Genomic DNA, 20782 nt, shown 5'->3' with positions numbered 1-20782 from the left:
GGAGTTCCGGGTATCGAGCCCCAACCACGAGCACCGCGGGCGGGGCAACGGAACATACGGCGATTTAGTTTTGGAGACGCCTCCACAAAAGTTTGTGAGCGCTCCAGTGACACCTTTAGTGTGACAGACGTAATAGAGAGGAGCGGCCGAGAGGCCAGGTTTTTCTCGGCGTTGAACAAGCCATTAAAGGCGGGTCTTTTCTGTCTTGTTTCAACATCTCGTTCCAAGGCGTATGCCATGCACCTGTCGCAGTTGTTTGATTGTGCAATATCTCTGACTGGGGCTTGAAATCACGCACGCGTTTTCCTATTCCATTACTCTGTGCTACACAGTAACGCTATGTAATGGAAACAAGTAAGCAAAGGCTCTGACAGCGTCTTCTATGTCTGTCTCACATGCATGCTTATCATATATACTATACATAACACGACACTCTGAGAGGACACGACAAAGGGTTATTTTTTTTTCAGGTACGAGTATATTGAGATGACAAATGCTCTCATACATACTCACAGGCGTAAACTTCACACTACGATGTCATGCACTTTTCGTCGAAAGAGAAGTTCCACACGAGGAGAAATATCCCGCAGGGACTGAATTGGAAAACGTGAAGTGCAGTATACATGAAATCACCCATTACGTTCCGCTTGTGAACACAGAGAAGCTTTCTGGCACATTACGCGGGAATTTTAGTACCGAACTCTAGAAAGGCCCGTGGAACAACGTACCATCGCTTTGAGACTAAGCTGTAAAGGGAGACAAAAGAAAGGAAAGACAAAATGGAAAAACGATACGGACGTTTTCAGAAGCACGTAATCTGCAGATTTCCTCATAATACAGGTCAGTGCTCAATGACACATGCATGGTCCGTGCCGCAGACGTTGCCCGTAACACCGTGGAGCGTTTCAGCAGGCGAACGCCTCATGCCGTTGAGCCACCGTTGCGAACAGTTTATTTATTACTATAATCATGTGGTAACACCCACTCATTAGTAACGTAGCCTCGCTGAAGATCCGATTCGCACGGACGTTCGGAGAGGCGAAGAAAATCTGAATCGCGCGTGTGTGCAACTCCTATTCAATCGGCAACGCGTGAGGCGAATACGACCAGGCCAGGACTGGCTGCATCATCAGCTTATACGGCGTCCCGCTGGCGTTCATGCTGGTCCTTGCCGACCGCCTTTCCATGCCTGTGAGCAAGTATATAGATCAAATATAAGCGACGGGTATACAGAGCGAAGAGACAGAAATGGCTCGGCCTCGTAAATTTATACTTGAACACTACAAGCTGTAGTGTTCACGAACTGTTCGCTTCACTGCAGTACATAGTGCACATGCCGTCATCCTCGGTGGTACACGTACTGCAAGCCCATGTACGGCCGCGTACGTGTATAGCCCGACAAACTGAGAGATCATCACGGAAGGGGCCGGCAGTGGTGCGGGCAAGGCGAAGACGCCTTTGACAGAGCGGCTCGCGTGATCGTCCGGAGGATGGCGGTGCGCGGGCTCGTGCTTGGCCTTCCTGTCCGGCGCGCCGGTCGGGCGGGGTGGCGTTGCCTCTTCCGACTGCCGATCCCCGTGACGTGTTCGAGCCCAGTCGGCGCGTCCTTCGCTGAATGAATGTTAATAGAGTGCATTGCACCGGGAAACTTGCACGACGCTCTTCTGGCCGGTCCGGAATCGGCGTCTTCCGTCTCTTCATTTGTTTTTTTTTTTCATCCTCCTCCTCCTCCCTCGTCTGCTGCTATACGCATGTGAGGGATTCAGAGTTCTTGATAGAACGATTTTCTTGTTACCTGTCCAATGCCAGTATTCCCCCGCGTGCCTATATCTCGTGGAAGTATTATTTCGATTCATTCTCAGTGCTTCCTTCCGATCGTGTAGTTTTCTGTTTCTGAATAGTTCGAACAGCGAATGATGAAGATCATTGCGCTGCCTCCAAAGGTGGCCATAATTTCAAGATGCGCTTCGCGCAGCTCCAACTAGATGCAGGTTTACGGTCGCTTATACTTCGCAGTGTCTTTGAATACAGACTCTCTTTCTGATGATGATGATGATGGTGAATTTTTATGGCGCAAGGGCGTCTATGGCCAAAGAGCGCCATGGCGCAAGGTATTTTCGTCTACTCAAGGTGGGGTCGAACACCCATTTCCCAAGCATTTCACCCTGAATAAGCCGAGCACCAGGCCAAGGGAAGCTTGTACCCATTGTATCACCGGTGGGTACGCGGCGGCACTGGGGATCGAACCCCACACCTCCTGCATTCGAGGCGGGTGCTCAACCACTGAGCCACCGCTGCGGTCAGACTGTCTTTCTGCTTGAGCTTTCGTGTGCGCCACTTACCCGAGCAGCTTACCCGAGCGGCTGCCGGAGCTTCCTCCCATTGGCTGCAGCAGGCGGGACGCTTCTCCGAACTTTCCCGCGCTTCCTCCCATTGGCTGCAGCTTGCGCGACGCTTCTCCGAACTTTCCCGAGCTTCCTCCCATTGGCTGCAGCAGGCGCGACACTTCTCCGAACTTACCCGAGCTTCCTCCCATTGGCTGCAGCTTGCGCGACGGTTTTCCGAACTTTCCCGAGCTTCCTCCCATTGGCTGCAGCTGGCGCGACGCTCCTCCGAACAAACCCGGGCTTACCCGAGTTACCACCGAGCAACAGAGTTATCGAATGACTCGGGTAAGCTCGGGTAAGTGTCCACGCTTTCTGCTCACACTTTCTGCTCACGCCACGCATGGACGAAGTAATGCTTGCGCACTGATAGCAAGAATCGGGTTTTTCAGAGTGTAATAGCAGAAAAGAGAATATCAAATATGTTTCGAATGTCTTGAAAAACCTAACGCGCGTCGCGCTCCTTCGGCTGCCGTCGCAATAGCGTCGGCTTGGGCGAGCCTGAGCTGCCGCGTATTGCCGTGACGCCACGGCCTGCCACGTCCGCTTATGACACTTGTTTTCCCTCCTTGCTGCCCACCCGCCGCAGCCGGCGTGCAGAGGTGCGGCCGCTTCGCATCTGCTGTCCCGCGAGCGCTGACACATCCGGTGTTGTCCGAGCTAACTCCGCCGGTTTACGCATTCTTGGGCGCCCCCTCCCTGAAGGCGCTGAACGTTCGACCGACCGGCCACCTGTGCACGCTATAATCACAAAAACGGAGGGCGACGGGATCCGTGGACCCGAATTCTAAGCAGTCCTAGTATCATCACTGATATATAAACAACACAGCGGCGTTATTCCCTCGTTGCTTTTAGCGAAAGAGTAGCGCCGTAGTGATGCCCGCTGGACATATTTAGACAGACTTGGCAGCTCGGCTCTCATCTGGCTTTATTAAAGCCAAATTGAAAATTGGTTTTTGGGGGAAAGGGAATGGCGCAGTATCTGTCTCACATCTCGGCGGACACCCGAAGCGCGCCGTAAGGCAAGGGATAAAGGAGGGAGTAAGAGAAGGAAGGAAGACAGAGATGCCGTAGTGAAGGGCTCCGGGATAATTTCGACCACCTGAGGACCTTTAACGTGCACTGGCATCGCACAGCACACGGGTGGATTTGCGTTTCGCCTCCATGGAAACGCGGCCGCCGCGGTCGGGTTCGAACCCAGGTACTCCGGATCAGTAGCCGAGCGTACTAACCACTGAGCCACCGCGGCGGGTTTAAATGCCAAACCGTAATCGCTTTTATGCCAAATCATAACGGAACCAGAAGAGCTGGCCGGAAGGTCCGGATGGCTTGAAGAATAGAAAGGTGCAGTTCAGTATTGCTCGTTCATGGTAATCTTTCTGCGAAGGAAGTGACCGGTCTAGGAATCGTTTCAGGGGTCTCCAGTATTTGTTTTTAGTCGTTATCTGTTGAATGTGTGCAGGGACCTGTCACGGGCGTTAGCAGCCCAGTTATGTAAGCCCGCTCTTCTGTAGGGCTAAAACATGGACTGCTTTCTAAGTTTAGTACCTTTCGTTTTCTTTCTGTAGCTCCCCCCCCCCCCCCCCAACCCCGAGAAAGAAAGCAAAACAAGGAACGCTTCAACCAGAAGGATCTCATCTGGAGGATGGGAATAAGAAGCAGTGTGCAGCTGGTTAACATAAACTCTCCATGCAAACTCCTCGTGTTTCTGACGCGCTGACTGACACGGTTTGTTTAGTTTACGTTAGGTTCGGGACTTTAGTTTACGCTTCCCGCCGCCGCCAGACATCGCAAATGGCTTTGGCTGACAAGTGCGATTGTTCCTGCTCCTACTACTACCTCGGTTAGCATCGTGTCATCTCCTTTTTTTTCTCTTGGGAGGGGCATAAGAGAGGGGGGAAGTGAGGAACGGGGCGGGGGGGGGGGGGGTTACCAGGCTCACCATGCTCGAAGAACTGTTTATGTTCAGCAGGAAGGGTTGAGCACAGCCAACGATATTCAGACGCGCCACTGGGATGCAGTAGATTGTCACAACAAATAGTTAACTGGAACGTCTCATGATGAGAAGCAGTAAAAAAAAAAAAGTCTGAACAACGGAGTTATGAAGATATTCGTAGCTGACTGCGCTCTCTCACACGATTCGCTTTTTAACCGTGCTTATCCCAACAGTTTGTTTCGGTGCTTTACTAGTAATGCACCGTTAATGAAGCCTGGCCGTGTGAGTGTATGAAGCAGCGGTTAGAAGGGAGCCGGTTCGCTAGAGCAAGTTTCGGTGCTGGAATTCGCATAGAGCTGCGGCTATAGTCTCTTCAGAATGAAGTTCTGAGAACTGTGTGCGCAGAGGTTAGTGCAAACAACTTACAAGCAGACGCACAAAGCAGGGCTACCAGTGAGGCCCGTATCTTCCGCAACATCTGTAAGGGTCCGCAAAGATAAACTCGTTGTGACGAGACGGGCGAGAAACTCTAGCAAATATGCGCAGTGCATATACATTATACTTCCTGCCCTGTGGCTGCGTCATCCAGCAAGTTTTTCCTCTCGCCGCTTTCCGACTCGTTGCGTGCAGGGCTTTGTTTACAGCACACTGTCGCTAACTGCTGTTCTTGGGCTGGGTTTACGTTAGGTTTCCGCGCTCGATGTTTAAACGTGCCCGTCCTTTTCGGGCCATATTGCCGGGCTGCGCTGTGCGCCGCGACGCACTCTCTTGCTGCCAAGGGCGGCAGCAGCGAGCCTTTCCTCCTCGCCTTTCCTCCTTGCCTTAGTTTCTCGCATGGTTTCCGTGGTCCCCATATCCGCTGGATGTAGCCCGCAGCAAGCGTTGTTTCCCACGAATCCTGAACCCACATTTGGCCTGGGGCAAGCGCAGCAGCTCCGGACTGAGTCAACAGCTGATGAAGTGGCTATTGCGAGGATGGATGAGGTTGATTGCGAGGTCGGTTCGGCGGACATTGTCGCGCCGTGCAGGAGCGTAGCTGGTTGCCCTGTGTTCTTCTTCTCCCCGTGTTCTCGTACTTTCGCTGGTGAAGTTATGCCTGATACACACCAGGTATACCTACCCCGCAACTAGCCCACATGGTTACCTTGTTGCAAGGGCGTAGCTTTTTCACGGTGCGAGGCCATCGCGAAATAAAGTTGCTGTGCAGATTATTATTTACATTGTTTCTTCTTCAATCCGGTTGATTGGAAATGCTTGACGAAATATATTTCTTAAAATGATGTATAAAAAAAAGAAGAACCGGAGTAGGCTGGTGGGGGGCAACGCTTGATTCATTAGAAGTCACGCTGTCGCTAGGCGAGTTGGCGCATGTTCACGAAATGAAAAAAAAACGCGACAAACAGCACGAGAAAGAACACGACACAAGCGCAGACTCACAAGTGATGTGAAATGTTATCCGCTGAACTAGACGCATTGTTCATTGTATGTGGTAGCGTGCAAAGGTAACGCGTAGAGATATTAATTTGTCATAATTCAGACAGCATTCAGGAACGTTACTGGAATTTTCTCAGTTTATCGTATAAGGTTAATCCATTGTCCTAATAAGTAGCTATCGTACGATCTTAGTTTCCGGGCACATAAAATGAATCAATCCGGGGAGGATGGTCGTCACGTGAAGAAGCATGTTAACTCAGCAAGGATGCTAAGGCTTGCCCGTCCATATGACGCATGAGTTTCGCCTGAACGCATTCATATGGAAGGAAAAACGCTAAGGCACCCGTGTGCTGTGCGATGTCAGTGCACGTTAAAGATCCCAGGCGGTCGAAATTATTCTGGAGCCCTCCACTACGGCACCTCTTTCTTCTTTCACTCCCTCCTTTATCCCTTCCCTTACGGCGCGGTTCAGGTGTCCAACGATATATGAGACAGATACTGCGCCATTTCCTTTCCCCAAAAACCAATTATTATTATTATTATTCATGAAATACTTTTTAAAACACGTGAAGGATTAGTGAGGCTTTAGACGCCCGCCGCGTAGCCTTTACCCTCTTTTTGCATGCTCTGTGTGTGTGTGTGTGGGGGGGGGGGGGGGGGGGGGGGAAGCCTTTTAGTTAAAACACACGGCAGGGATGAAAACAGCGGCAAGACAGAACCCGGCCGAAGGCGATTCTGCACCGCCGCCGGCACTGATGGGTCTAGTAATTTGAACCAGCTCGTTGTGTGCAAGACAACTCTCTCATATCTTTGGGCCATCTTTCTTCCACGCTCTGCTGCTGTGCTCGCAATTAAGAACGTCTAAATTAGTTTAAGAAAATGAGATCTTTAGAGCGCCTGCTCCACGCTCCCTTCTCGCAAGATTTCGCTCCTATCTTGTTGCCTCTTGAGGTTCGGATGCAGCGATAGCGAGATTGGTGGGGAAAATTACGTTGAAAGAGAAGCGAAGTTGTCGGCTTTTGTGTCGAGCGAACAATCTTAATTAAACGGGTGCACCCCCCCCCCCTCTTTTTTTTCCTAATTTCTCCTATCGCATTAGTAGATTAGGCCATTAGTATTACAAAGCCATTTCTTTCGGATGAGCGTGGTTTCTCTTTGGCACTAATTTTATCTGATTATCACAGTCTCCTTACATATGACTGGATTTGAGGAATCTGTCATTGATCTTGCCGCTATTTTTTCTACTTACATTTTTTTTTTCAGGGACGGCGAACGTTTTTTAATAAGTTTAGAGTTACTATTTGAAGTCCGTCAATCTTTTAAGCACGCGACTACGGTTTCTTTTTCAAATGTTCTAGCCTCTGACTCTTCTTGAGTGCTTTTCGCTACGAGGAAGCCCTCAATTTTTTTTATTTGTGTTTCGGTGCGTCTATAACACATTAACCTCACGGGCGTAAAAGTCTATTCAGCTAATTTATGATGATGGCTTCTTAGTTACTAGACATAGCAACGCTAAACGACGGGCTTGAACGTGGAGCGAATGGACGTCCCAGTGCTTTCCGGGTCCAGACGCGAAGGAAATGACACATCGTCCAATTTCATTATAGCTTAGGTGTCATTATTACTAACACGATTAATATTTGCGCTATTATTACCGCTATTATCAGTGAAACCACACATCGACTATAGGTGCTGGTTAACAAATGGGACAACAAAGAGGAACCGGAAACACGTATTCTTTCTTTGGGAAAAAGTACAGTCCAAGGGGTTTGCGCCCGAGCCGTTTAGCGGAGCTCTTAAGCACATTTTACAGTCGTAAGCCTGGGAGGGTTGAGGACTTAAGTTCGTCCCGCCTTCGTGAGATTATGGTCCCTGAGTGTGCAAGAGGAGGCGCGCTGCACGGCTCAGAAGCAGACCCGTTGGACTGTATACTTTTGATAAAGACTGTACATTGTCTCCGAAAACATCCCGGGTGGCGTTATCGCGTTACGCTGCATTATTGTCACGTTCGGTGGCATTTGAGGACCTCATTGCGGTCATTTGGAGCGCAAGTCATTGAAGTCGCTGAAGTATGTATACTACTACCATGTTTTTCTATAAAAAATAAATAAAAACAGGCCCTAAACGTGTTTCGCCACTTTTGATACGTCCCCATGGGATCTGAGCAAGGGCGTCATGTGTCGGCCCTCTGTGCACGCCGAGCGACTCTCTCGCGTCCATTACTCACCGAGATGCGCGCAAACCACCCGCATTCCGCTTCTGGTTTGCGCTGAGCTTCTTGCCTTTTTTATTTTTTTTTCAGTAGGCACCCGCCTCTGTGTGCGGCGTGTTTATATTTGGCACGTAGAGCGACGCATGCATGCGGGGTTTACTGTCGCCCTCGCTCGCGACTCGTACATTGTATCGCCCCAATCTCTCTGATTCGCTACAAGCGGTTCTGCACGGATGTTCGTGGGAGGGCTTCCCTGCATCGCTTTTGCTCGTTCGTATAACACGCTTGGTCTGCATTCGGCGCGCCCATCTCAAAGCGATCCACTGCGAGGCGCGAACGACACCGGCGTCGACGGAGACGCCGCTACACTTGTATCTCGCTACACGCACTGTGTGTACATGTACGCTCGCTGCAGCGTTTGCGCCATTTCGCGCTGGGCATCGCGCGGCACGCTCACCGCCTTCGGTGCAAGCCGCTCATATCGCGCACGTCGAGTAATTGCGCCAAATTATTGGATCCCCACCCAGCTTCGCGGCGAGCATGCGTAGAGTGCCTTGCCTTCTCGCGAACCCCGCGAGCTGCTCCAATGTGGGCGGCGTGCGGCAGTACGGACCAACCCACATCGCGGCCTGCATTCGACTTCCTTCAGATGGTCCGATTCCGGGCTTTTGAGAAGAGCAACCTTCGTCTTACTGCTGCAGCCTGATGCAAAAGCAGTACGCTGAGTATCGTTTGCTATGTCTTGTTTTTGTTTTGTTTTGTTTCTCTCATTCAAACGAGCCGGACGTGAGGATGAGGTTACCGAGTTCACGGGGCTTGACCGTGGCCTCGCTGTCTCATTCTTAAAAACCGGCTTAATGCCGTTACTTTTTTATTTCCTCGTTGCGGGAGGCGTTTTTGTATGTTTTATGAGGTAAATGGCGAGGAGGTTGTAGTATGCAGTCTCGCTCATTTCCTTTGTGCCGGCGCGCACGCGTCATTAGCACTAGCGAGTCGAGTTCCAGTCTTTCGGTCGTGTTTTTTTCTTTGTTTTCATTTCTCCCCAGCGCCGCCTAATTTCTTCGTTCCCGCGAGCTGGCCGTCTAAAGCACGTTTGAACTCTCTTCTTCGCTTCTCTAAAGCATCCATGTTCTACCCCTTGCCTTCTCGGTCTCCGTCTCCGCTTTTCCGCGCCCAGGGTCGCGTACGTGCCCAGAGTGGAAGAGGCGGTTTTGGGGGTAGAACCGTTTATTACCCTTTGTGATAAGGGTGTTTTGCATCTGGTCGCGCCCATTCCGCTTACGTGCTTTCTTCCCTTCTAGTCATCTTCCTTCTTTCGCTCTCCTTCTTTTTCTCTCTCTCTCCACTTCTTTCACGGGGTTGCGGTAATTATTCTCGCTTGCGTATACGTACACCCGCGTTCTTGCCAGTGTGCTTGGGAGGTTTTTCTTTCGTTCACTGTCGGCCGCTTCCTTTTCTAACGGCGTCCTTCCGCCACTCGTTGCCGGAGAGGGCGAGCCCTCGAGTTGAGGATAGTCCGGGCCAACGTCGGGTCGTCGTCGGGCCTAGCTCGGCATACAGCGATAGGGCAGAGCGCCGCGCCTGCATCTGGTTCGTTCAGCGTTCATGTACGCGTGCGGCGGCGCCGACGAGATCCCGGATATAGAACTGGCGCCTTAATAACACTCTCGTGAGCGGATTCCGTATCGCGTGGCGCGCGCACGGAGAAACGGACGCTTCGACGGAAGTAACAGGCCTTTTGTCTCCCTCTGAGGGCCGGTCGTGTAATGACGCTGAGATACGAATCAGCTCGCACGGAAACCAGCGAAAGATCTGCGAGCGAGAATAAATACTCTCGGTACGGTTCCTGCGCGGTTTGGTGACGAGAGGGCGCTGACAGACCGGGCGAGTAGACTCGGTGCGGTGGGTCGCTGTGCGTGGCTGATTGGAAGCGTTTAGGAGTGAGTGGACAGGGTGGTGGCGGTGGAAACATTTATTGCTAACGATGATGTAAATGGTGGGGGCGAAGCCCCCTACATGCCACTTGGATGCTCCCTCACTGTGAGGAGGCAGCCCTACAAAGCGAAAGATAACCCTTGGAAAGAAATCCTTCTCATAGCGCTGGAGATGAGCCGGCGCTGGTCTTGAGGAGACGTTTCGGTCAGAAGACTCTCCCCCGTAAGACTCCGCCATGGTCGGTGATGGGGGATGAGGGAAGGTGGGGCATGTGAGCAGGGTGTGTAGAAAGTCTCCTGGTTTGCCGAAAAGTTTGCATGACGAGGGGAATTGGTATGGGTATCGGGCATGTAGTAGTGTGGGGTACGGAGCAGTCCGAGTTTGTAGTCGTCGCCAGTGTGCGGCCTGCACTATGGTGAGGGATGGGGCTGGCGGTGCGTACTCCCTTCGTTGCTCCCGGTAGTACGAGAGAATATCACGGAAGGAGAGCAGGCGCTCCTAGGCCCGTACAAGGGGCTCGACTCCCCCCCGAATGTGAGACCTCGGGCTAAGGAATGAGCCTCCTCGTTGCCAGGGAGGCCGGCATGTGAGGGCGTCCAGATGAGGGTTATAGGGCGCCGGGGCTGCCAGAAGCGTAGTAAACGAGCAGCAGTGCGGAATATGTAGCCACTGACATAGTTGAGAATGCAGATTTAGAGTCAGAGATCATTTCTGTGGCAGATGTAGAAATGAGAGCAAGCGCGATTGGACAGGGACAATGAACGAGGTATGTGAGTGGGCGGGTTGAATGAGTGGGCTGAGTGATTAGCTTGAGTGAGCGAAGCATTGAGGTGAATTAGTGAGCTACTGACTCGGCCAGCAACTGTGCAGGCAGGCAAACTATTCTGCTGTTATTAAGCGCCCAGTAGATAGACAGTTACGTAACCGACGACACTTATACCAACGCCACTCAGAATCGATTCTTCTATGCCGTCAGTTTTGTTAAGGGCGGGCTGGCGCTGCAAACTAAAACTTATCCGCCAGGGACAGTCCAGCGCGTAACCAAAGCTGACGTAATTTAAGCGCCGAACAGCAGGAATACGACTGCAATGAAAGTTTTTGGCGCACCGATTGGGCGCAAGGAAGAGGGCCGGGCAGCCGCTGATGCTGTGCAGCATAGGAAGATGAGGGCTCTATATCGCTGGCGGCGCGCACCCAGGAAGTCGACGACCGCTTTGGTGCTTCAGTCTGGTCACGAGGGAAAGAACGGGTCGACCTCTTCAGCATGGAAGGTCGACGTCGACGCGCAGGAAAGGACAAAGGAACGAAAAAAACGGTGTCACCCCTGTCTCCTTTGTTCCCAGGAGCGCTTTTCGTCGGGCGCGCACGCTCCCTTGTGTGTGTACGCGCACGGTGGCTGCTGCTGCTCGCCAGAGGTGCCAATTAGGGCGGTGATTAATGCTTCGTAATTAATACTCCGCACAAAATTCGTCCACTGCGCCAGCCTCTTCACGGAGGCGCCGTTCGATCGTAATCTAGCACCTCTCCTCGCTGCTTTCCGGGTTCAGGCACCGTGCTCCATGCCAGAGACCCGCGCGCTTTCCGCTAGCGGTTGGGTCCTGTGCCGTGCACCTGTGAGCAATTATAATTTCTCGGCATATATCGGCGATGGCGCCCTCTATCGACTGCGTCGCACGGTGCTAAATAGAAGGAAGCTCTCTCCTCAACGTGGGTGCCTATCACATATTCCCAGTCCATAGCGCTCTCATGAGAAGTAGGTCCAAGCGGAGGCGTTCTCCTTTGAGAAGAATGGCTCCGTCGATAGGACGGAGCGAAAGGCTTGTTATAAGGAGCCCTGCTGCCCGGATCAGTGGAGGCAACCGGGATGCTGGGCGTTAGATTATACGGAGGAACCTTCCTCGCTTATAGGCAGCCCTTCCCACGAGCTGTATGCGCACAGTAGCGGGCGTAAGCGCAGAGCTATCAAGCACTCGCGTTTTCTACTGTAGGGCTTGAGAATGGTATAGGTCACGTCGCAAGCTTGCAACAGTGCTTTCTTCCTGCGTTTAATGCGACGGCCCAGAAAATATAATGAAAGCTGTAGACCCGTACGGTAGGGTGCTTTGCGAGTCTGTATATAGTTAGTGCGAATGCATCACAAAAGTAGAAAAAAAAACAGTGCCGGGCACTAGAAAGACGACAGGGCAACGACCTGTCAGAGATAAGGACTTAGATCAGTCTATTGCTTTATCTTGTCTCTGCTCCGTCCGTCGCGTAGCTGTACTTTTGTAGTAGATTTGTTTAAAACTCAAATGTACTTCGGCCGTACGTTCTTGCAAATTCAACCAGCAGCGATGTCTTTCATGTTACGCAGGAAAGACGTGAGATAGGCTATACTCACTATTCCTGGGAACCGACGCTGCGTTGAGTAGCGTTACTTGGCGAACAGCGTAGTCTTCTTTGTACTAATCTTTCATCACAAGATCGACTTAAACTCGTAGTCAGAGTGAGTAACGGTTCTCGCATTTCTTCTGCGTCTTGCGCCTTTCGTAGTCCATTTGTCATTACTCCATTTACATCAAGGCTGGCGCTTTCCTATACCTTCCATGCGCAGCTTTGGAGCCGTCCGGCATGTTCCAAATACAAGAAACCGCATTATGCCGTCCTCCCCCGAGAGCCATATATCTCCAACGTCCCTTAAGAACGATCAATAGGTGGAGGTCTCAGGTGGGGGAGAACACGATATTGTGTATTCACTTGCAAATGGGTTTTCTTGTTTTCCACCCTGCCCTGACGCCCGTTTCGCGAATGATGCAAATGATGCTGGACACTATTAATCACTGAAGGACTCTACAACAACGCCTACTTCATTTCGGTCCTTTCCCATCGGCGGCGCGGACGTGAAAGCAAAGAAACACCGGGAAAAAGCAGCAGCTTTACGGCCTTCGGCTCTCAATTTCACAGGGCCCTTCTTGGCGCTGCTAGAAACACGTACGGGTGATGAAATATTGCGCTGGCTGCATCACTACTGCGCGCTGTTCGTGAGCTCCTTGTCAAGTTTCTTTTTTTTTTTGCTACCTGTTTCACTGCTTTATACAGAGGAGATCATAATCACACAGCTGAGCGCAGGAGAGCGCTGGGCTCTGCAATCAATTGACTTGCAAAATGCGGTGTTCTCGCGACTGCACAGGAGTATAGGAGTATACCGATAGAGGAGTAGCGAAGTTTCGGTTGAACTTGAGACCATCGATTTATGGACAAAAATTGGTGACGACATTCTAAAATGACTCATGTTCGTGCTACGGGCAACTTGCATTGTAAGACGAAAAGCGCGAAAAAAAAAAACACGGACGCAAAGAAAGACGAAGGACAAGCGCTGGTCTTTTTTTTTCTCGCTTTTAGTCTTACAATGCATTACCAACTAGCCCGCACCTACACCTTACCAACTTGCAAACTTTGGCGAGTTCTAAAGGAAACACTAGGGTTGCAATTTCTCTTCTCCCAGGAAATGCCGGCTCTGTCTATCGCTGCTGGTGAACTGCACAACACTCGCACTTCATTGGATTACCGATGGCAGCTGTAACATTCGCTTCTCCTTATGAGGATTTTCACATTTATTCTTCGGAGTGTACTTGTTCGCGAATAACCGGTAGAAGAGAGGAATAGTGATTGATGCCTCTAGGAAGCGCAAACTTGGCCAAGAGGAGTAAGTGACCCCTCACCCGGTGATTAACATTTCAAAGACAAGTCCCCTCGTCGAAGCACCGGGCAGCTCACAAACGCTCTCCAATCTTCTCCTTGTTCGAGTTTACGCTCCTCCTATAATAGTGACACGGCACTTACGAGCCCGGGCGAGGAGCGCCTCAGAACCAATGCTCTACTTGCCTTCTGCCGAGGCGATTTCCACCTTAGACCCCCAATTCACGGATATCAAACTTCCGAGCGTCTTTCGAAAGCCTTCTTTTTTTTTTTCCTCCTCGGTGCTCGAAGGCCCGCGGTGGGGCCGTCCATCATCTCTGAAGCGCTCACGCGTCGCGCGTCCACGCGCCTACGTGGAGAGTGAGGAGAGAAGGAGGGAGAGAGAACGCGCCGCCTACACGCGCGCCAAGCCCACCGCGAGGCCTCCCTCCACGACTGCTGCGTTCCTGCGCGTCCCAGCGCGCGCTCGGACATCGAGAGTATGTGTGTGCCTTACCCGCAAGCGCGCGGCTGCTGTAATGCAGGTGGGAGCGTCTCGGGTTTGGTTATGAGCGCGGGGTTTGTTGACCCGCTTGCGAGTGCACGTACGTAGGTAATAGTGGCGCGCGCGCGGTGGGGGAGATGAAAAGGTGGAGCGGGTGTCCATGGTGTGGTAGGGCACCACGGTGGCGGCTTCCTCGTGCGCATATGGGCGCCGCACTCCTTCTTCCACCCGCTCGCTTCCTTCATTTCTGAGCTGTCTTGCGGGCGTGTTTTTACTCAGTCATCCGTTTTCGTCCCGGAGCTTTTCCGCGAGTGCAGCGCGGTGCGCCTTACGTACGTGCTAAGCGTCCGCGAAACTTATTGCAGGCTCGCTGGAATTGGTGATGAGAAGATATAAAACTCGTTATCCCGCCCCTCGACGAAGATGGGCCACCCCTTTCGACCGTGCGCCGCGGTATAAACTTAATATACGCCCATCCCGTGTTATCGGAGGCTGTATTCTTCTCAATGTCGGCCGAAAGATAAAACGTAGTTCCTTTTTCGTAAGGGCGAAGTTTTCATTCATTCTGTTATTTCACGCGCACGCCCTTTTTCAGTTAATATCTCATCGCTACCATGCCGTTATACCTTCATCATTATCGCGTCGTCATTGCCCGGCATATATTCACTGCAGAACAGAGACCTCTTCCTGTATTATCCGATTACACATGCATAGCGCCAGTCGCGGCCACCTATATGCCATGGAAGTTCCAATGTCCTCACTTCACCTGATTCCTCGCCACCCTCGACTACCTTTCACACTGTCCTATTGTCCACTCTGTCGCAATAATAGACCGGTAGTTGTGTTCTAATTTCGACTCGGTTATTGTCAACTCACGTTTATTGCCGATCCTTACCGTTGTAACGTACTCCTGTTAGTGGTACCAATCGTTTTTGCTTCCGTTGCCCCCTGTAATGTCCTTATCTGGCATGTAACGTGCAATAAATACAAGCCTATAGCCATGTGGTGCGGCTGTTGAGGCGCATCTTCCATTCTCTGTGTAGTTTAGACATCGAAGAGCAGACAGTTCAACGCACTGCTAGCTGTCTTAATCTCATAGAACACCAGGCACTTATTGACACCGCGACATGCCTTGGTACATCTGCTTCGGCCTCGCAAGACAAGGTCCGGGTAATTTTGAAGGAAACTGCACAGGGTCCCATGAATGGAGAAAGAAGTCCATATGACCTAGCTTATCACAAATTTAGTTTTCCTACGTTTATTATTATTATTTCGCTTCTCTGTCGGAGGAGGTGGCGGTCTCCGTAAGTTGTCTAGCCCTGTTTCGGAGTAAATTGCCCGAAAGGAGAAAAAAAAGAAATAGAGACAAGGTGCTCAAATACGGAAGGCGGCTGGCCGGTCACCAATCGCCGCCGCTTGAGTCTGCGCGACCCTGCATAGTGCGCTCCGAGTGCGGACGCTCCACCGCAAATGGGGCGTCATTACGCTCTCCTGATCTTGCCCCTCCGGGGGTGATGGCGCGGCATCCGCTGCGGGGCAGCACCGTCGCTCGGCTGTCGCGTGCTCGTCTTGATCGGGCGCTCTTTAATTGCCGCACTGCGCTCGCCGCTCCCAGTCTGAGAGTGGTCGCACGCTACTCGCGGCGTCTGGACGGCAGAGCACGTGCTCATCCCCGGCTATTCTCCGAGGATTTCCTTTGGATAGCGGGAGGAGGAGGAGGATGGGGTTGACACAGCAATGTCGCGCTGTGCAGCAAAGACACTCCGGTGCTGAACAGGCTCGCTTCCTTTCGCGCCGCCGACTTCGGTACGGCTTCGCTCGTTCCCAAGCCCTTCCGCAATTAGCGACATTTAATGACACGCCCTGTCTCTCTCTCCATCGCTTACTGGTGAACGTGCAGGCACTGCACGAGGAAATCGCCGGTGGAATCGTAATTGCAACGTGATGATGCGCGGAGAAAGCGTCTCTATAGCGTGTCACTTTGATGTAGTTTGGACCTGATGTGTGTATACTGTAAGCGGGCACGCACATCTCGATGGGGCTAGGCTTACGCGGGCGATTGAGACGCATCATTCTCGCCTCTGCTGCCGACTCATCTCCGCCCAACTCTTCTTAATGTTTCTTTCGTGGGTTCTCTGGCTGCGATGTCACCGATCTCTCGGGTTCATAACCTTCTTTGCCTTATGTATCGCATTTTTGTAGTTTCCCGACTTTTTTTTGACGTGGGGCGTCGTTCTCGCCTTGCTGTCGCCTGTCCACTGAACTCTCCTCTTGTATATTCCATAGTTTCTTCGGCTACAGCACTGCTCTGTCCGGTTTTCGCTTTCTTCGCCCACATTATATTCGCATTTATGTGCTATACTTACCTTATTCCATCGCCTCACGCTAATTACGGCATGGCGGGAAAAGTTTCTCGCTTCAAATATTTTTTGTTTATATTTTTCTTCCATCGGCCCCGCGAAACGCTCTGCCCGGCCCTCCTGCGAAATTCCATTATACTTTCCAGCGATCCCCGGGCATTAAGCGCGTCTCGTGTTAGCCAGCGTCCGATAAAGCAGTCACCGTAACTCGGAATACCCTCCGTCGCGTTGCCCGAACGGCGTTATAGCCAGTCGTTAGCTAACTGGCTGCTTGAGCCAGTCGTTAACGGCCAAACTAACAATCAGTTCCTGCAAATTACCCCGCGCATTTAGTCTATGCCTCGTTATATGCCTCGACACGCCATGGAATTAGGCACGCCGCAGTAATCCCCACTTGAGACAATCGTGTGTGCCTTCAACCGCCCAGGGAAAGTAGGAATCTTCGGTCTTCGAACTGCGTCCCGCGGAGGGAGATGCCCGCTAACGATCAGAGACGTGCGCGCTGCCTTTTGTTCGGGGCTATCGGCGTGCTCAGTTTCCCTTCATGCGCATGTGTGCGTGCGTGTGTGCCGCGCTGTCGTAGTCGTGGAATCACGTGTTGGTCTTTCCAGTCCGGTAATGAGGTGTCATTACAAAAGGTCGTGATTACGACGGGAGGTATGGGGGGGGGGGGGGGAGGCACTCGCTTGCCCGCGCTTTAGAACGCAACGACGAGTGCGCGCTGGTCCCGTGAGAATGCGGGCACGACTTTGCGGTGATCCTTTGCGCACTGCCCTGCTCCGCGCGACTAAGGCTTAAGAAGTTGTCTTTTGATTTTTTCTTTTACTCCTATAGGCCTCGTCCAATCTGTTCTAGATTTTGCCGCCCCGTCTCGACGCATCTTTATAGCGCGGTGATTTTGGTGCACTCTGCGTTTATGCGTTCCTGCAGGTCGAGTTGAGGAGCCGTGTGAGATCTCCGTTTGTACGCACAGTTGCCTTCGCATACGCGTGGGTTCCAAGCATAGCACGCTGATAAGAGGAGCGTGGGCGACCCCTCACCCCGTATAACCGCGCAATTTGCGTGGGGTTGTTGCGCGAACGCATGCGGGTGGCAGTTTTTGCGTTCGCAAGGGTCGTCGCTCGTTCCGTAGGAATGACCAGACATGTCTCTGCGAGGATAGAGTTCCTTCCGGAAAGAACACGCGCGCACGGCTGTGGCGGGTCAAGCCGACCTCTCATCTCCAGACCCATGGACGCTGTTGTATAGAGTTCAATGATTGAACGCGCTTGCTGTCACAGTGCCATGCGTTTTCCTAAGCGCGATCCTGAACAGCGCGGGAGCTGTGTTTCAGTGTTGTGTCATTTGTCAGCAGATTTGCTCAGATCTTGGACGCTTGTTTGGCCTCAGTACTAACACATGCTTACATATAGGACTTTGCAGTCGCATTATATGAATCGTCTCGATCGTTTACAACCCGCCTTAGATGATTTTCAATGGAGTGGACACTGACATTTTGTTGATCTCTCAGAGATATCTTGTATCGAAGCATAATGCAGTTCTACTCCCCACTGCTGTAGTGACAGGCGTCAGATTCAACTCCATGTGCAATGGCATTAAGAGTCAGTCGCGTGTCGTCAGAGCAGTTCAGCGCCTGAACATCCTGTCTATGCCATGTTCTTGTTGTGCGCGCAATGCGGCGAGTTCGTGTGTATGCAGCACTCTCTAAAATACATCTCGTATGTTCTTTCCCGCTGTGCGCAGGGCCGACAGCAGGTAACGCCCTGGCCAGACGGCGGACATGACGTCGGAAGCCGCCTGCCGGCCGCCCAGCAGTGCCTTCAAGCTGAACGCCATCTGTGAGAAGCTCGCCCGCACCTCGGACCCGGAAGACCTGGCTGCCGTCATGGCAGCGGGCGGGGACGACGCCTGCGCCGACGAGGCGCCCGACGACCTCTGCTCGCCGCGGGCGCCGCCTCTCCGGGAGCCCGCCGAAGAGGACGACCTCGACGACGACGAGAGACCGCAAGCTGCCTTGAACGGGGCCTTAACGGACGACAACTCGGACGACAACGAAGCGGACGACGGACCGCCGGACCCGCTGGCCGTCAGCTCATCCGCCGCCTCGATGCCCACGGGCGCCGCCTTCAGCGAAGTGCCTTGTCCCTGGCCGGACACTGAGAGTGCCTTGGACGGACGCATGCGCAACAAGAGGAAGAACTTCCAGCCAAAGAACATCGCCGCCGCCGTGTTCGCCGACTCGGACGAGGAAGACGACGAGGACGACCAGGACTCCGAGCAGCGCATGCCGCCGCCCTCCTCGGTGCAGGACGCCGCGCAAGACGGCGAAGGCGACGGCGCCGTCTCGCCGTCGTCAACGTGCTTCAAGGAAGTCGCGTCGTCCTCTGTGACGCCTCCGCCGGTGTTGACGACTGCTTGCGCGGAGGGTGGCGTTTCCTCCGCAGGCCGCGAGGAAGGACCCCTGGACCTCAGTGACTGTGGCTCGATGCGCCGGAAGTCGCAGCAGCCCGTCAAACGGGTGCTGTTCAACAGTGCGCTGACCGCGGAAGGCGGAGGCCTGGCGTTGCCCAAGCTCTCCTGCTTTCCGGAGGCTGTGGTGGACCTCAGTGGTGGCGTTGGTGGCCGCAGAAGTGAGGACGATGACGACGACGCGCCCACCTCTGCTGCGGAGGACGTCAGGTCGTCCTTGTCGTCTCCTCTCCGCCAGCAGGGACTTAGCAGTGACTCCCCCTTGACAGTGGGCGGCCTCTCTTCGCCTTTCCTCGGTTCGCGGCAGCATCACCTTCATCATCATCACCACCATCACCATCAGCAGTTGCCACCCCATCAGCATCTACAGCAGCCGCAACAACAGCAGCAGCATCAACCGCAGCAACAACAGCAGCAGCATCAACCGCAGCAGCCTCACGTTCACCAACAGCAACATCGAGCCGCGGACGCGAGCCTTATGAAGGACTACGCTGAAAACACTATGAAGGAACTGCTCAGCATGTACGGACTGCATGATGTGGTGGAGTCCATCACGAAGCACGTGCCTTTGCATCACTTCTCCTCTGGTGAGTCAGCTGTTCCTTTAGTCTTCTGTCGCTATAAGTCACTTTTCAGTAAATAAGTCAAGGTTATAAACGCGTTATTTAGAATTAAGTCCTTGCCTTGCGTATCCCTCTGGGCAAATTCTCACGTTAGCTGAGCATGCCGTAATCATGTGAGCTGTGCCGTGAAAGTGTCAGCACTTTACGATGATTATGAACAGCTCTCGGGGTGCTGTTTCGATCGATACATGCATATTATAGCCTTTCCAAACTTGAAAGCCTGCTGTTAACTTTTTCTTTGTTTTTTTTCTCCTTCTGTCAACTATACGGACACTTCGATGACGTATCATTTACAGTACAAGAAATCAGTCGGTACAAATAAATCTGTCGGTTTCGAACTTTAGTAAAGGCCAGAAGGTTGTTGACTTGTAATGTGGCAATTAACAGTTCATACACGAACTGTCATGCAGTGTTCTGACAGGGGCAATAAAGAGCAGGAACTGATTAAACTTGCCTATATATACAGACCATCGTGTCTTCCGCTGACGTCTGTCTCCCAAGCCGTTCTCTGCTAGTCTCAGCAAAATCGCAACGCTGACCGCTGCTCTGAAGATATTTATTTCCTTCCTCGGAGAGAATTCAGAGCGAATGAGCTTGTTGCCGTTTGTTTCGCTCCCATCTCCGCCTTATACGCTATATATGCGCGACCGGAAGGCGTTTTAGCCTGTTCTCTATACCTTCTTTCCTGGCACAAACGAGCGCCCGATGATGATGGATTCTGATGGATGGCTGACGATCGCCGATCACGAGTGCGGCCTCGTTCACGTTGCTTCCCGTTCTTTCTTCTTATTCTTTCTTTTGTTTTTGTCGTGTTTTGGCCGCCGATTCTCTCTTCGTCTGCCCGTCCGGTTTGCGAACTATCGCTCTCTTCGGTGCTTCGCATAGCGCCGCTTCAAAATCTCACGCTCCGTAGCGAGGCCGCCGGCTCAAGGTGCGAAGTTTGCGCTAAATGGAAGAATAGGTGACGAAGCGGAGCGCTCTTATTACCTGGCCGCCTCGGGACCTCGAGATCGTGGGAATTTCGCCCGGCGAGACAGATAGCCTTGAGAAAACGCGAGCCTCGAGGAACAAACATCGCGGCAGCAAGCCGATATCGCGCGTGCCTGAGACGTTAGGTCGTCTTCTTCGTTGTTTAACGTGATCATTCTTGGGCTCCGTATATGCGCTGGAAAAAAAGAGTGCATCATTTTCATTGCGTGCGGAGAATTACGGCAGGATTCAAGGAGTTGCCCTCTTGCACCGTCTGGAGATGCTGAGATGCCGTTAT

The 20782-nt window shown here is 52.4% G+C and overlaps 1 protein-coding gene across 6 annotated transcripts in view; it reads left to right on the top strand.

The window, feature by feature from the left end:
• LOC144120761 (uncharacterized) overlaps positions 1 to 20782 on the top strand; it is a 560558-nt gene that overhangs the window by 449063 nt on the left and 90713 nt on the right. For all 6 annotated transcript variants that reach the window (XM_077653446.1, XM_077653448.1, XM_077653447.1 and 3 more), the window contains one exon: positions 18167 to 19479. In XM_077653446.1, the coding sequence (XP_077509572.1) occupies positions 18204 to 19479 (1276 nt within the window). In that variant the 5' untranslated portion in view covers positions 18167 to 18203. The remainder of the gene's footprint in view (positions 1 to 18166; positions 19480 to 20782) is intronic.

This window comes from Amblyomma americanum, chromosome 2 (genome assembly GCF_052857255.1).
Source record: "Amblyomma americanum isolate KBUSLIRL-KWMA chromosome 2, ASM5285725v1, whole genome shotgun sequence".
NCBI classification, from domain to species: Eukaryota; Metazoa; Arthropoda; class Arachnida; order Ixodida; family Ixodidae; genus Amblyomma; species Amblyomma americanum.
Note: the sequence above shows the minus strand (reverse complement) of the source record. Positions and strands in the feature narration are given on the sequence as shown.